This window comes from Hypomesus nipponensis, chromosome 7 (genome assembly GCF_054491055.1).
Source record: "Hypomesus nipponensis isolate SF chromosome 7, ASM5449105v1, whole genome shotgun sequence".
NCBI lineage: Eukaryota > Metazoa > Chordata > Actinopteri > Osmeriformes > Osmeridae > Hypomesus > Hypomesus nipponensis.
Window position 1 is genome coordinate 17,707,195 of NC_140367.1, and position 15,212 is coordinate 17,722,406.

Here is a 15,212-nt window from a genome sequence, read left to right on the forward strand (position 1 = left end):
CAGTTTTTTCAATACCTTTAACAAGTTTTCTAAACTCTTGACACAGTTAGCAGAACATCCGCCTGTGCTGGCTATACAATTAACACATTTCTTGTTGCTTTGACACACAATGCATAGAGTAAACACACATTTTAAATGCTTGAACTTCTTTTACACACAAGCTCCACCAAGACCAACACAATCGATTTTTACGGACCAATTTACCAATGCTTTAACACTGTATGTCAGAACAGATAACACTATGTTCAAAACCTAAATTATTGGCTAAAGTCAAAGTAAACAGCTGTTCATATTGTGAATTGAAACACAAATATATCCCCTGTATTTTAATCCATTGCTACTGAGAAAAAGCTGGTTGAAGTTATGCAAATGCTATAAATTACAGTTGATTCCCAACTAGGAAACACTATGGTGTTGAGGTTCTTTCAATCGTATGACTATATGGTATATATACTGCAAAGTGGAGCTCTTTGTGCTGATCTTGTGTGGAAAAAAAACAATATAGAGAAACAAGAAGAAAGTAAGAATACAGTACAGTAATACCTGCACAAAGGAGATGAAGTACCAGGACAAGGGAGAGGAGTGGGACAAGGGCAAGGGAGAGGGAGAGGAGTTACAATGTGTGGTGGCCTCAGAGAAATGCAGTTTCTGTATTCCATCTGATGTTAGTGTTTTTTATGACATTGTGCTATGATTGACTGAATGTTACTGTGAAAAGAGAACGGGTGTTAGTGTTTGGTAGACATGGTGTCATTTTTAGTATATTTTTGTGTTATGACAATTAGTGTTTTGAGTTTAGTTTACAATGTGTGATTTTGAGCATGAAATTAACCGTTTTGCCAATTGTGTGTGGTAGGTGTGTTGGTGCGTTAAGAGTTTCGAAAAATTGTTAAAGGTATTGAAAAAACTGTGATAGCGATTGTAAAAAACTGTAAACATTATAGGAATGATTACCTACGTCCCTGCAGGCCCCAATCCAGTTATTATTAATTCAGGAACATACCAATCAAAACGAATAACAAGTATAATATTTTATATTTCTCAATCTTATTAACCTACCTGCTTCAGGCCCATCGATTATATTGCTCTGGAAGTCGGAGCCAAACCGCTCACGAAGTCTAAGAAGTCGCCGTGATATTGTGTCAAGTTCCATCTCTGCCTGTTTTTTTAATTCTTCAATACGTGCCCTAAGTTGTTCCGTCATTTTTTTCTTTTCAGTAAAAAAATATAGGCCTACTAGGCTAGAGTGCAACGGCAAGGAATTCAAATGGTCGGAAATTTAGCCTACTGACCAGTTAACGTTTTTGCATCTGTGGTCAAGATAAACGTAATTTTTACATTAACGCATATTCCTAAATCTTACGCTATAGGCCACACCTATTTTGGTGAGATCGGAATCTGTCACCTAGGGCTCCGGAACACATGTGACTTTAGTGTTTACTTCGCCTTTTTTTTTATTCAGATCAAATACAAACAATCCAGGGGGCTATTGTACAAAAGTAGAATAAAGAAATCCAGGATAACTGAAAAAGCGCAACTTCATCAACCATTTCTAAACAACTGCAATAGTAGGGTTTAAGCATTTAAGTAATGCATGTTAATAAAAAATACATAAGAACACATTCAGACGACAGCGGAATACCTGTTAAAAACGTTTATTTCGGATCAGAGCGGCAGCTGATTTAACACGAGACTCCAGAATTAATCTTAGCCTGGCTGTTAGCCTGCTCGGGAGCAGGAGCTGCAAAGAATAAATCTCCATGGTTACTTGGCTGGGTTTAATTCATCCTGCTTTCGTGCAACCAACTCAAAGCTAAATTCATCCAGGATAACTTGAATATCCCGACTTAATCCCTTATCCTGGTTTCGTGCAATAGCCCTCAGGCACTTAAGCAGTAATTTCCCAACCAATGAATATATCTCCTGCCTCAGTTTCAACAAGAATAAAACCCATAAACAGATATAGACAATACTTGATAACAACAAAAACAATACAAATAATATCAACATAACAAACACAAGGACATATTTACAGCCATGACCAAATGACCTCCTCCAATAAAAGTGGCCAGAGGGGAGTCAATTCATAGGGGTTCATTTCATGGCGTGTGGCTTTACATTTACATTTACATTTATTCATTTAGCAGACGCTTTTATCCAAAGCGACTTCCAAGAGAGAGCTTTACAAAAGAGCATAGGTCACTGAACATAACAACGAGATAGTCCCAAACATTGCAAGCAGCCAAAACATGAAGCATACATTGTGAAAAAGCTAAACAAGTGCCAAAAGGGAAGACCCATAAGAGCATGTAGTTATACAAGTTACAAATAAAACAACATGAACCATAAAAGTGCAGGACTGTACCTGTAAAAGAACAATCAACAGTAAAATATTACACAGCAAGTACAAGACTTAACTTCGTTATATCTAACCTACAATAGCAACAAGTCACTCAATAAGAGTCGTAGTGATCCTGGAGGAAACTAACAAATCCAGCCAAGCATTCTTAAGTGCCGTTGTACTCCCGGAACAAGTGCGTCTTGAGCCTTTTCTTGAAGGTGGGGAGACAGTCAGTGTCCCTGATGGAGGTGGGGAGCTGGTTCCACCATTGGGGCGCCAGGCAGGAGAAGAGCTTGTGTTGGGACCGGGCAGTCTTGAGCGGTGGGACCACCAGGCGGTTGTCTGAAGAAGACCGTAGGTGACGGGTGGGGGTGTAAGGTTGCAGGAGAGACTTGATGTAGATGGGTGCAGTCCCGTTCACTGCTCGGAAGGTCAGTACCAGGGTCTTGAATCTGATACGGGCGTTGATGGGTAGCCAGTGGAGGGAGATGAGGAGCGGGGTAACATGGGAGCGTCTGGGTAGATTGTAGACCAGGCGGGCCGCTGCATTCTGAATCCTCTGAAGAGGGCGGGTTGCACATGCTGGGAGACCAGCGAGCAGCGAGTTGCAGTAGTCCAACTTGGAGAGGACCAGTGCTTGGACTAGCAGCTGGGTGGAGTGCTCAGACAGGTATCTCCTGATCTTTCGGATGTTGTAGAGGGTGAATCTACAAGACCGGGAGACTGCGGCGATGTGGGCCGTGAAGGAGAGCTCGTCATCCATTGTAACCCCAAGGTTCCTGGCAGAGGATGAGGAGGTCACCGTCGCAGATCCCAGGGTGATTGACAGGTCGTGGGAGATGGAGGGTTTAGCCGGGATGATGAGAAGTTCTGTTTTGGCGAGGTTCAGCTGGAGGTGGTGCTCGGTCATCCAGGCGGAGATGTCTGCGAGGCAGGCCTCAATCCTAGCAGAGATCCCCGGATCGGTCGGGGGGAACGACAGGTACAGCTGGGTGTCGTCAGCGTAGCAGTGGTAGGAGAAGCCATGGGAGGTGATGATTGGTCCAAGTGAGGTGGTGTACAGAGAGAAGAGGAGGGGTCCAAGGACGGAGCCCTGTGGGACACCGGTGGAGAGCTGGCGGGGGTCTGACAGTTTGCCTCCCCAGGAGACCTGGTAGGATCTTCCCGAGAGGTAGGATGAGATCCACTGGAGTGCAGTGCCAGTGATGCCCATCTCTCCAAGTCTGTAGAGCAGGATCTGGTGGTTAACCGTGTCAAACGCTGCAGAAAGGTCCAGCAGAATGATGACGGATGACCTCGAAGCCGCTCTGGCAGACTGGAGGGCAGTGGTGACTGAAAGGAGGGCAGTCTCTGTGGAGTGGCCGGTCTTGAAGCCCGATTGGTTGGGGTCAAGCAGGTTGTTCTGAGAGAGAAAGTTAGACAGTTGGTTAGATACAGCACGTTCAATTGTTTTAGAAAAGAAGGGTAGCAGTGATACCGGTCTGTAGTTCTGGAGGACGGCAGGGTTAAGGGAGGGTTTTTTGAGTAGAGGAACAACTCTGGCCTGTTTGAAGGCAGATGGGAAGGTGCCAGAGGTAAGAGAGGAGTTTAGGACATGGAGCAGAAAAGTTATGATAGAGGGGGAGATAGTTTGAAAGAGAGGGGAGGGGACAGGATCAAGGGGGCAGGAGGTGGGGCGATGAGAGAGAATGAGGTCAGAGAGCTCTGACTCGGACAGGGGAGAGAAAGAGTTTAGACATTTAGTTGGGTCAGTCGTGAAAGGTGAGGGGGTAGGAAAGGTGGGTTTAGGGAACCGACTGCTAATGTCGGAGACTTTTTCCTCAAAGAAGGAGGAGAAGTCGTCTGCTGTCAGAGTGGAGGGGGCGGGTGGGGGAGGTGGGTTAAGAAGGGTGGAGAAGGTAGAGAAAAGTTTGTGGGGGTTAGAAGCAGAGTTAATTTTGTTAAGAAAGTAGAGGGTTTTAGCACCAGTTATGTGAGAAGAGAAGGATTTAAGGAGGGAGTGATACTTATCAAGGTCCAGACCGTCTTTGGACTTGCGCCATCTCCTCTCGGCTGCTCGAAGGGTGGACCGCTTTTCACGAATAACATCCGTAAGCCACGGGCAGGAGGGAGAAGATCGTGCAGGCCTGGTTGACAGGGGACAGAGAGAGTCAAGTGATGCAGTTAACGTGGTTAACAGGGTGTCGGTGGCAGTGTTAGTGGGGTAGGACGAGAACTCGTCAATGGGAGGGATGGAGGATGTTACAACAGAGGAGAAATGGGAGGGGGATAGGGAGCGGAGGTTGCGCCGGAAAGTTACGAGGGGAGGGGAGGTAGGAGGAGTTGGAGGGAGAGAGACAGAGAATTTGATAAAGTAGTGATCAGATATGTGCAGTGGGGTTACAGAGGTTACATATATATACATTCACACCCACAATACGAGACATACAACGAGGCTGGAGGAAGAAGACCTAAGTCACGTAATGTGTTGGCAAAGTATTGTTGAGTTGCTCTTGCGCATGGTTGTGTTGGAAGAGACCGCGCGCCTCAGTGCGCCACTGCTCGCCATAGCGCGCCACAGTGTCCGAATCCTCAATGAGCAAAACAGCAGACCAGATCTTCACAACTATAAGCACATTCTCAGCTTCACACTATTGGCGAAATACTACACACAGTGGTTTTGCAAATCACTAAGTAATAATGTTGTTTACAATATGTGCTTCATGTTTTGGGCTACTCGCAATGTTTTGGGGCTCTCTTTTTGTTATTATCAGTGACCTATGCACTTTGTAAGGCTCTCTCTTGGAAGTCGCTTTGGATAAAAGCGTCTTCTAAATGAATGAATGTATACAATGTATCCAGTGTTTTTGCCCAGTTCGGTAAAGTGCCCACTAGATAGCAGTGTAAGAGCACAAATAGTAAGGGCAGAGCCTCTAGTCAATGTGATGGGTATGAGCATAAATTGCATAGTGTTTCAAGTTTCAAGTCTTTTATTGTATAAGTAGCAATAGCTTTCAGAACAACACAAGGTCAGACTGGGCACTGAAATTCTTAAGACAAGACAACGCAAGCACCTGGCATAACATAACATATAAGTACACAGAACATAATCTACATCTATCTACATAAATAATCGACTATACTAACCCTAATACAAAAATGTCCTAAATTACAGATAACAATAAATAATACACTATACTAGCCCTAAATGCAACATAAAACCTATTTCAACCCTATAACCCATTCTAACCTAGGTGGAGTACAATACAAAAGTGCAAAATGCAGATCAGTGACTATGTCAATGACCATACAGGAGCCTGGTGGCGTACAAATAAATAAATAACATTACAAAAAAACAAGTTAGGAATACACAGGGTTGAAGACAGCTGGACAGTACACATATTAGCCTTATTCAAGAAATAAAACATGTAATACCCATGGCAAAATGTACAATTGTTTGTCTTACATGTATCCTATTTTAATAGTTACATAATGCAATAATGTTAAACACACACAACATTGTATTTGGTCTGCTCATCTTTATTACATTGACGTGATTGAGACTGCTTACTCGTTCCAAGGCCTATTGACAATGTGATTACAATAGTTAAACACAGTGCACACACACATCATTTATGACAGGACATTGAGGATCGGTTCAAGAACATTAGTTCCCAAATGCATCCCTAGTTGTAACTCTAATTTAAAAAAAATGTGTTCAAGGAACATTCTTCGAAGAACTGGTGGCGTGTACTGGTGGACTCCACTTCAGAACAAAGGCTATAATCTTTCAATCCTATTAAAGCCTACATTATTCTCACATACATGTTACATGGTGCTCATGCAATGCAAAGAGAAGGCAAGATCCAGAAAGGTAGTTCACTCTTTTCTTGGGGTCATGTTTAACATAATTATTGTTGCTTCTTATTGAATGACTTTTTGATTTGACTTAACATGATTATATGTTTTTAAGTGTCTTCTACCCATTTTGTAACATTGATGTTCTTTGGGGTCATTTTCACCCCAGGCTGTTTTAGCTGTATGATACATACAAGAAATATCTAAATGTACATACATTTGTTTTGAATGTTATAGGGTTATAAAATGTTATAAAATGTAAAGATATTATGGTTCCCCTCCCCACTTGAATGATAGGGTAGACTTAGTGCTCCTAATGTCATCAAAGTGGGTTTGCATATATTCCATAGTCAGTCAAAAGGTTGTTTTGATGTATAAAGGGGGGTGGGGGTGGATTTTTTTATTTTATTTAAAGGGCTATTTAGGTGTGTGAACAAACAAACAAAAGTATCTGACACAAAAAAACCTGGGTACAAATCTGATTCTGGGCGTTAAAGTAGCTACTAGCTTTTTTGCTATAATTGGGTGCATTTACATGTTAATGTTCATTAATGTACACAGACGGCTCGCGTTTTGCAGCATTGGCAGGAAGAGCTACTGATTCTGAGACCTTAAATTAGACTCTTTCTGTGTTATCTTGCAGGACACGACCCAGCCCACACTTGGAGCCGGCAAGGACATATAAGTAAAACACTTGTACAACACTCTCCTGCATTTCACAGCCATACAATGGAATATCAGTCCAGTGAGATTCCTCTCTTTCTCTCCATCCTCCCCGTTCTCCTCTCTCCCCCAGTGTCGTACAAGCGTCTCCTGTCTCTCCAGAGTCTGAGTGAGGTTGCCAGTCCCTGGAGGGGGCTGACCCTGAACCGCTGCCTAGTTCTGGCCCTGCAGCTGGTTCTGGTCAGCACATCCCTTGCAGTTGAAGGTTCAGACCATCATAAAGCCCCCTCCTCACTCCACCCTGGAGCCCCCAGACGAGGCCCCCTGGAACACATGCTCTCAGCCTTAAGGGAGGGCTGGCCCCCCCGAGGGGGGCAGGGGGGCCAGGAGGCTCTGGTCCGGTTTGGAGTGTGCCCGGGGTCGGAGGGGAGCCCTGTCGCTGCCCTGGCACGGCTGGTTGGTGCTGGAGACAGACTGCGTGTCATGCACCCTGAAACAGGTCACCACGGAGACACACCCGGCCTCACTCGGTTCATATTCAGCACATCATGCATCTTAATAACATGTTTTAATTTTGTTTATTCACACAGAGCTGTTGGAGGAGAAGGGAGGAGGAGGACGAGGACGGCTGGTGTTGAACTTTCACCTCCCCCTCTCTCCGCTCCTGAAGCTGCATCCTGTCCTTGCCCTGGCTTTCAGTGTTCCCATGACAACCTCAGACATGGAGGTCTCCTTCACCAGCCCTGCCCTTCAACCTCCTACACAAGTGAGGCTCCACCCATCTCCTAGGCCCCGCCCCCAGGCCAGGGAAATTGTGGTCTTGACTTTAAATGTTTCTGTGTCTCCCAGACGCTGTGTCTGTCATCGAAGACCCAGTACCTGGTTCTGACTGGACAGCCTTCAGGGGGCCACAAATGGAGAGTTTCTGTCACATTGAAGACACCGGAAACAGAATCAGGCATGAACCAATGTTCAGCTATACTTCATCTGAAGTTCAGATCCACTTTTTTGGCTAGTTAAACCTCTCTAACCCCTTCTCTCTCTGCAGGGAAAAAGTTGTCTGAGCTACAAAGTATTCTGATTGGTGGAGAAACATCAACCCCTCTGCTACTGTTATCATTGGATAGAGCGACAGGAAAGAGGTGAAGTTTCATTGTTTCACAATTAAATCACTTTCTAAGCCAGCTCATCATTAAATTTACATTTTTATAGCAGATTATGTTGTCCAAAGCGACATCCAAATTGTATTATGTCACAGAATTGCAGAATTGCCAAACCATGACTTGATGATTCCTCCTGAGTTCAGAGTTGTTCATCTGTGTTCCCCAGAGAGACACCGGAGCCATGCGGCTTCCTGTGTGAGCTCCAGAGCTTCCTGTCTGAGGTGCTCCCACAAGTGCCCCTCCAGAACTCCGCCCCCTTCCCCCTGGCATCCCTGAACTCCCTGCCCCCCCTCCCCCTGGGCCCCTCCTCCAGTGAGGCACTCCTCCTCTGCCTCATCAACTCCTCTGGCCCCACACTGTTCTCCTTCCCCCAGAGGAGGCCAGTGCTGGGGGGGCAGGGGGGGGCCCTGCTGGGGGGCCAAAGTGGGGAGCTTTCCCTGACCCCCGTCTTGCTGGAGACCCTGAGGCTTCGGCTGGCGGAGGCCGTGGGCCGGCTGGGGCGGGAGGAGCTTGGATTCAGCGGTATGGACAGGCTGTGGAGGCTGCAGGAGCTCAGCGCCCTCCCCAGGCCAGGAGAGGAACTGCATAAAGGTCCACATTCTTGATTAAGATGCTCATAAAGATCTGTATTTGTCTTTGATCTGTCTTTGGTGAGTGTGTGTGTGTCAGTAACGGGGGGTGTCCCCACCCCCAGGTGGGGGTTGCTCCAGAGAGAGACAGTATCGGGCCCTGCTCCTGCTGAAGGCCCTGCACATGGTTCAGGGGCAGCGGGAGGTGAAGCGGGGCCTGCGTGTGGCGCGAGCATCCCCTGAGCGGAGCTCCGTCTGCCAGCTGCACAGTCTGACCGTATCCCTAGAAAGCTTCTTCAGGGACCCGCCGCACGCCAACATCAAAAACTGTGAGGGCAGCTGCCACTTTCCCATCCTGCAGGGCGTCAACGGCAACAACCATGTCATGCTGCTCAACAGCCAGGTATCCTGCACACCCTGCATACTGTACACTACACTTACACCATGTTCATTATACCTTACCCTCCACCCTACTCAGTGTAGGAACAAGGTGGAAGTGCAGCTCTGACCAGCCTGTTTGTGTGCAGGTGCAGAGAGGGCTGGAGCTGGGACGAAGCCCCTGCTGTGTGCCCCTGGAGTACGGCCCCCTGACAGTGGTGGAGCTGGATGCCAACAACGGAGCCACCATCAGCATAAAGGACAACATGGTGGCCAAGAAGTGTGGCTGTCGCTAAAGAGGAAAAGAGGAGGGTGGAGAGGAGGAGAGTTGGTCACACCAGTGCAAGAAACCCTCCCCAACCCTCCCTCGCCCCACCTAAATTATCGCTTTCAGTTCTGTAGTACGTTTTAATAAAGTGTATTTAAAAATAATCAGGACCTCTTGTAATTATTGTCACCTTTTGAGATATCCTGAAAATTTGAATGTGAATGCATTCATGATTTATGACATGATGATGTGCATGATGGCTGCACTAAAAGCCTTCATTTGCAACAGGACATTATTACTGCAAGAGACCATATGCCTTACAAAATGTCATCCTAATAACAGGTTTAGTCGATTGTGTGTGTGTATGTGTGTGTGTTTGTTTCCAGCCTGTCTGTGTGTGTTTCCAATATGTGAAGGGCCAAGGAATATATCACAAATGATTTGTATTTATCCCTTGACCCCCCATAGTTTAGATTACTTTTCGGCTCTATATGTATGGATGATTACGGTAAATAATCCAGGTCACGGTGACACTAGAATAAATATTGATCTAAAACCATTATCAAATGTCCTCCTAATAAGGTTGTGTGTTTCCAGACTCAATATATACAAAAAATAGGGGGCCAGGGGGATATATATATATATTTTTGTATTTACATGATTAAATAGCAGTACATAGTACTTAGCCGAGGAAGCCCCTGGCCCCAATCTTAGTTACTAATTTCGGCTCTATATATATATCGGCTAGTTATGGTAAGTAATCCAGGCCACGGTGACAAAACCGCTAGAATACATCTAAAAGCATGTATTTACAAATAGAAGGTTTTCACCGACGTCACGTTCTGAGCAGTAACCTGGATGCACGGCCATTGTGGAGGCACTTGGTGTAAATAACTGAACGGAGTACATGGAGTATTGTGCGCTTTGGATACTTTAAGTGAATGTAGCCATGTGGACGATTAGAACCTCACTTTGGATTGACGACAGTATGAAAATATAGGACGGTTTTATGTTAATATCGCTCTGGAAAAGAGCGTCTGCTAAATGAGTAAATGTAATATAAAATGTAATCTTCATGAAAGTCAGTTGGTTTAACTGTTACTGTAGCTAGCTAAATGTGGGAACGGAAGATAAAGTTATAAAGAGCTAGCCTAGCTAAATTGTCGTCCTTTAGTTTAAACTCCGTAATGTTAAGCGTATATCGTAATAGTACTTGTTTTTGTACTACTTTAAATGCAATGACAAATACACTGAGTAGCCTACAGAAAATATGCGTCTGTATTTTCTGTATTGTAAAGTAAACTAATGGCGCCCCATTACTATCCCCCATGTTGAGAAACACTGTCCACATGTTGAAGTGCTTGTTGTGTTCGAAAAAAAGGCTTGATATATAAATACTATCCCTCATCATTAGTGCATGTAGGCCTACATAGGGTTTAGAGCAATGCAGATATTCTTGCAGCGCGTTGTCATAACTATTATAAAAAGATTTTGCATTCACCTGTAAACTAATGGTTTGTGTTCTGTTCCAATCCATTTACCTAGCGTCCTCAGGTCTCTGACAATGTCTTCTAGACGGGATGGCCAGTCCGGACAGAAGCCGGGGTGGAGCAGGATTGTGCGGTGCTCAGAGGAAGACTCTGCCATCTTGAACTTTGTGTGCAAGCGCAAGCGTGAGACCCGAGGTATCCTGCTGTGGCTGGAATTGGAGAAGCGGGGTCTGATCAATCGTAGCTGCTGGTCCATGAAGGTTCGCTATCAGAAGTACATTTACATTTAGTCATTTAGCAGACGCTCTTATCCAGAGCGACTTACAGTAAGTACAGGGACATTCTCCCCGAGGCAAGTAGGGTGAAGTGTCTTGCCCAAGGACACAACGTCATGCACACCGGCCGGGAATTAAACTGGCAACCTTCAGATTACTATGCCGATGCTCTACCCGCTCAGCCACCTGACTCCCTAAGTACCTGTGTTTCATTGCTGCAGAACCAGGCCAGTCTTCTGAACCAGAGGTCGGAAAGCCAGCCTCTATCCTAGTGTGGCTGTAATTGGAGAAGCAGGGTCTGATAAATCGTAGCTGCCGGACCATGAATTAGGTTCGCTAACAATTGAGATTTCATCTTTGGGAGTATAATGTGTACAAAACCTTTTTTATAATGCCTTTTTAATGTGTTCACAGTGGTTCTCAAGTGCCATCTCAAGCCGGAGTAGAGGACTTCCCCCATTTTTTCCTCGCCCCAGCTGGAAGACCTGTCGTGAACCACCCAGAGTACAAACAGTAACCTTTTTCTATATGTTAGGTGAGAAACAAGTGTATTCCCCTTTCCCGCGCTGCGCACCAGCATAAACGTATACAAAGTTACAGATAAATGGGTACTGTGTAGACGGTGATTGTGTGTTTTTTTTGCAGGTGCATCATGAGCGTGCATGTAGGCCTACATAGGGTTTGGGGCAATGCAGATATTGTTGCAAGGCGTTGTCATAACTGTTGTAAAAGGATTTTGCATTCCCCTGTAAACTAATGGCTTGTGTTCTGTTCCAATCCTTTAACCTAGCGTCCTCAGGTCTAACCCCGACAATGTCTTGTAGACGGGATGGCCAGTCGGGACAGAAGCCGGGGTGGAGCAGGAGTGCGCGGCGCTTTGGCAACACGTCAGAGGAAGACTTCGCCATCTTGAACTTTGTGTCCAAGCGCAAGAGTGAGACCCGAGGTATCCTGCTGTGGCTGGAATTGGAGAAGCGGGGTCTGATAAATCGCAGCTGCCGGTCCACAAAGGTTTGCTATCAGAAGCACCTTTGTGTTTCATTGCTGCAGAACCAGAGGAGGGGAGGACACAGGGTTAGACAGGTAGAGGACTTGGGGTTAGGCCAGGGGTGGGGTTTGTTGCGTTCAGGATCGCGGACGAGGGGGAGCACGCGGGGGTTTAGGGTTAGAGAGGGAAGAGGACTTGGGGTTAGGCCAGAGGAGGGGAGAACACAGGGTTAGACAGGTAGAGGACTTGGGGTTAGGCCAGGGGTGGGGTTTGTTGCGTTCAGGATCGGGGACGAGGGGGAGCACGCGGGGGGTTAGGGTTAGACAGGTAGAGGACTTGGGGTTAGGCCAGGGGTGGGGTTTGTTGCGTTCAGGATCGGGGACGAGGGGGAGCACGCGGGGGGTTAGGGTTAGACAGGTAGAGGACTTGGGGTTAGGCCAGAGGAGGGGAGAACACAGGGTTAGACAGGTAGAGGACTTGGGGTTAGGCCAGGGGTGGGGTTTGTTGCGTTCAGGATCGGGGACGAGGGGGAGCACGCGGGGGGTTAGGGTTAGACAGGTAGAGGACTTGGGGTTAGGCCAGGGGTGGGGTTTGTTGCGTTCAGGATCGGGGACGAGGGGGAGCACGCGGGGGGTTAGGGTTAGACAGGTAGAGGACTTGGGGTTAGTGCTGGGTTTGGGCCCTATAGGTGATTGCTGATGGTTGAGCGTATACTGTGCTGTGCCACATAAGTCAAAATAAAATAAAAAAATTAAAAACTCTTTCACTTTCCCTTGTCCCTTCCTTCCTTGAAAATAGTTGTCACCCAGAGAGTTTGCGTGGGCGGGGTGGTACACACCATCACCTTCCCGCAGTGTTGGTGTTAGAATTGGGTCGGTGGTTTGGGGAGCTTGGGGTTATGGCTCAGGGTTTGGCTGTTGGCGTTGGCCTGGGGTGAGAACGTAGAGGTAGACAATGGGTCGGGCTGAAGTAACGTGTCCGTTCTGATACAGCAGGTGCTGTGTGGCGACGATGGTTGAGTGTAAAAATAGTCACATGACTTGGCAGAGTGACGTCGTGACGTTTTTGAGCCCCCCAAACGCCAAACCCCTCCCTCCAATTGAGCTCTATAAATGGAGCAGAGGGCGCATGGGCGGGTGGGCGGGCTAAATTTTCAGAGTAAATTTTGCAGCCCGCTTCTGACAGCTGCTCCGTTCATCCCTATTCATTTGGGGTCCACCGTTATTAATGTGGGGTTATTGCTGTTATTAATGTGGGGTTATTGCTGTGCTGCGGCAATGCGCTTCTCATCCCCGTTGTGACGGGTGTGTCTTTTTGTTGGCGTTTAGCTGTTGATAAAAGGCTGTCATTACTGAGCAAAGTCGATGTATTGTGCATAGCTCCGTAGCGGGGCGAGGGCGGCATGGGAAGACGTTGTGCGCGCAACACAGCTCATGCACCCACATACAATGTGTACAGTGGAGAATGCCCGCAGTCATTTGTGTGTGAGTCGTGTTTAGCTGTTCGTGAGAGTGTGGATTTGTTGAGCAAAGTGTATATACACATATTGCCGAGTGGCTATTGCACGCTGTCGTGTTGCGCCCACAGCGCGCCACAGTCCAGAGTCCGTGCTGCGCGTCTCCCCCAGTCAAAAGCCAGCGCTCCAGTTACGGATTTGTGTTATTGCAACAAATATGCTGCAGTCCCGCAGGGGGCGCCGCACGGCCGGCCGGCTGGTCAAAATGCATTGCTTCAAATGAAGAAGACGAACGCGTCGTTCACTCTCTGTGGTCGTCATTGATTTCGTTCGCAAGTGGCGAGCCAGACCAAAACCCCCGTTTCATTTTATCCTAATGTGTGAACATGTGAGAAAAAATGATAAAGAAAACGATCAGTGATAAAGAGAAGCAATCGTCGATCCATAAATTCATCAATCAATCAATCAATCAATCAATCAATCCAAGCTTCTGCTCCAAATGACGTCAGTGCGGTCAGCTGTGGGGTTTCATTGGGGTTTCATTGGGGTTTGGGGGGATAGCCTAGCCCTCCTAGCCAGCCTGTGGGTAGTGGGCATACGTAGGTAGGTAGGTAGGGTAGGTAGGTAAGGGAGAGCCCACGAGCATGGCACTCATTTGCATGGCACTCGTTTACATACCGCTAGCCCATTGGTCGAGGCACTTTGACACCGCCCAGAAAATGTCAAGACAGTGCACGGACGTTACAGGGTTTTGAAACTTTGCGCCACCCTGTGGACAAAAAAAGCCACTGCGACAGTCAAAGTCGAGCACTAGGTCAACGGTTGTGGCCTCGGGCGTCTGGTGAAGCCCTCGTGCTTGCTACGAGTCTGAGAGGCGCGCGCGGGCGATCTCCCTGCATTCAGCAGGCCTCCAGCTTTCCGTGGGCATGCGTTGTGTGGGCGTTTGTCCCCCGATTGGCCCCCCTCGGACAGGCCAAGGCGCTAGGCGTGGCGTGATGTTTTTGCACTGGTCACTGTTCATCTCACCGTGATAATACCCGAGGGGCACACCTGTACGGCCACTCTTTGTCAGACTCCCAAAGCCCCTCTGAAGTGGAATATACATGGCGGTCTTTCATGGGAGCTTGAGGACGGGGCTTGGGGCTTGGGGCTTGGGGCTTGGGGCTTGGGGCTTGGGGCTTGGGGCTTGGGGCTTGGGGCTTGGGGCTTGGGGCTTGGGGTAAGGGATAGCCCACGAGCATGGCACTCCTTTGAATGGCACTCGTTTACACATCGCGAGCCCATTGGCCCACAATAGAATAAAGGCTCGATTGTATAAACACTATCCCTCATCATTAGTGCATGTAGGCCTATGTAGGGTTTAGAGCAATGCAGATATTTTACTGAACAGCAGACAGACAGACAGACAGACAGACAGACAGACAGACAGACAGACACACACACACACACACACACACACACACACACACACACAGACACACACAGACACAGACACACACAGACACACACACACACAGAGAGATGCTCAAAACAGTAACCCTTTGATATGTTAGGTGAGAAACAAGTGGATTCCCCTTTCCCGCGCTGCGCACCAGCATAAACGTATACAAAGTTACCGATAAATGGGTACTGTCTAGACAGTGTTTGTGTGTGTGTGCGCGTGTGCATGTGCGGGAAACTGAGAGACGGGAGATATGTGTGCAGGTTCTCGAGGGAAGGCAGATTGCAGCCAATCACCTTCTCTGCAGTGCGGATGACACGCTGCAGCCTGCTCTTGTCCTTGG

At 47.3% G+C, this 15,212-nt stretch overlaps 1 protein-coding gene and 1 long non-coding RNA gene across 2 annotated transcripts; both read left to right on the top strand.

The window, feature by feature from the left end:
- Positions 1-6,166: 6,166 nt before the first annotated feature.
- Positions 6,167-9,353, top strand: LOC146281771 (anti-Muellerian hormone-like). Its single transcript, XM_084702053.1, has 7 exons — positions 6,167-6,194; positions 6,975-7,340; positions 7,450-7,607; positions 7,691-7,833; positions 8,171-8,595; positions 8,699-8,976; positions 9,101-9,353. The coding sequence occupies exons 1-7, from the start codon at positions 6,167-6,169 to the stop codon at positions 9,245-9,247; spliced, it is 1,545 nt and encodes a 514-aa protein (XP_084558179.1). The 3' UTR covers positions 9,248-9,353.
- Positions 9,354-10,084: 731 nt separating this feature from the next.
- LOC146281772 (uncharacterized) lies at positions 10,085-11,778 on the top strand. The gene is made up of 3 exons (XR_014762498.1): positions 10,085-10,969; positions 11,206-11,315; positions 11,399-11,778. It is a non-coding gene; the product is annotated as an uncharacterized LOC146281772 (long non-coding RNA).
- Positions 11,779-15,212: the final 3,434 nt, after the last annotated feature.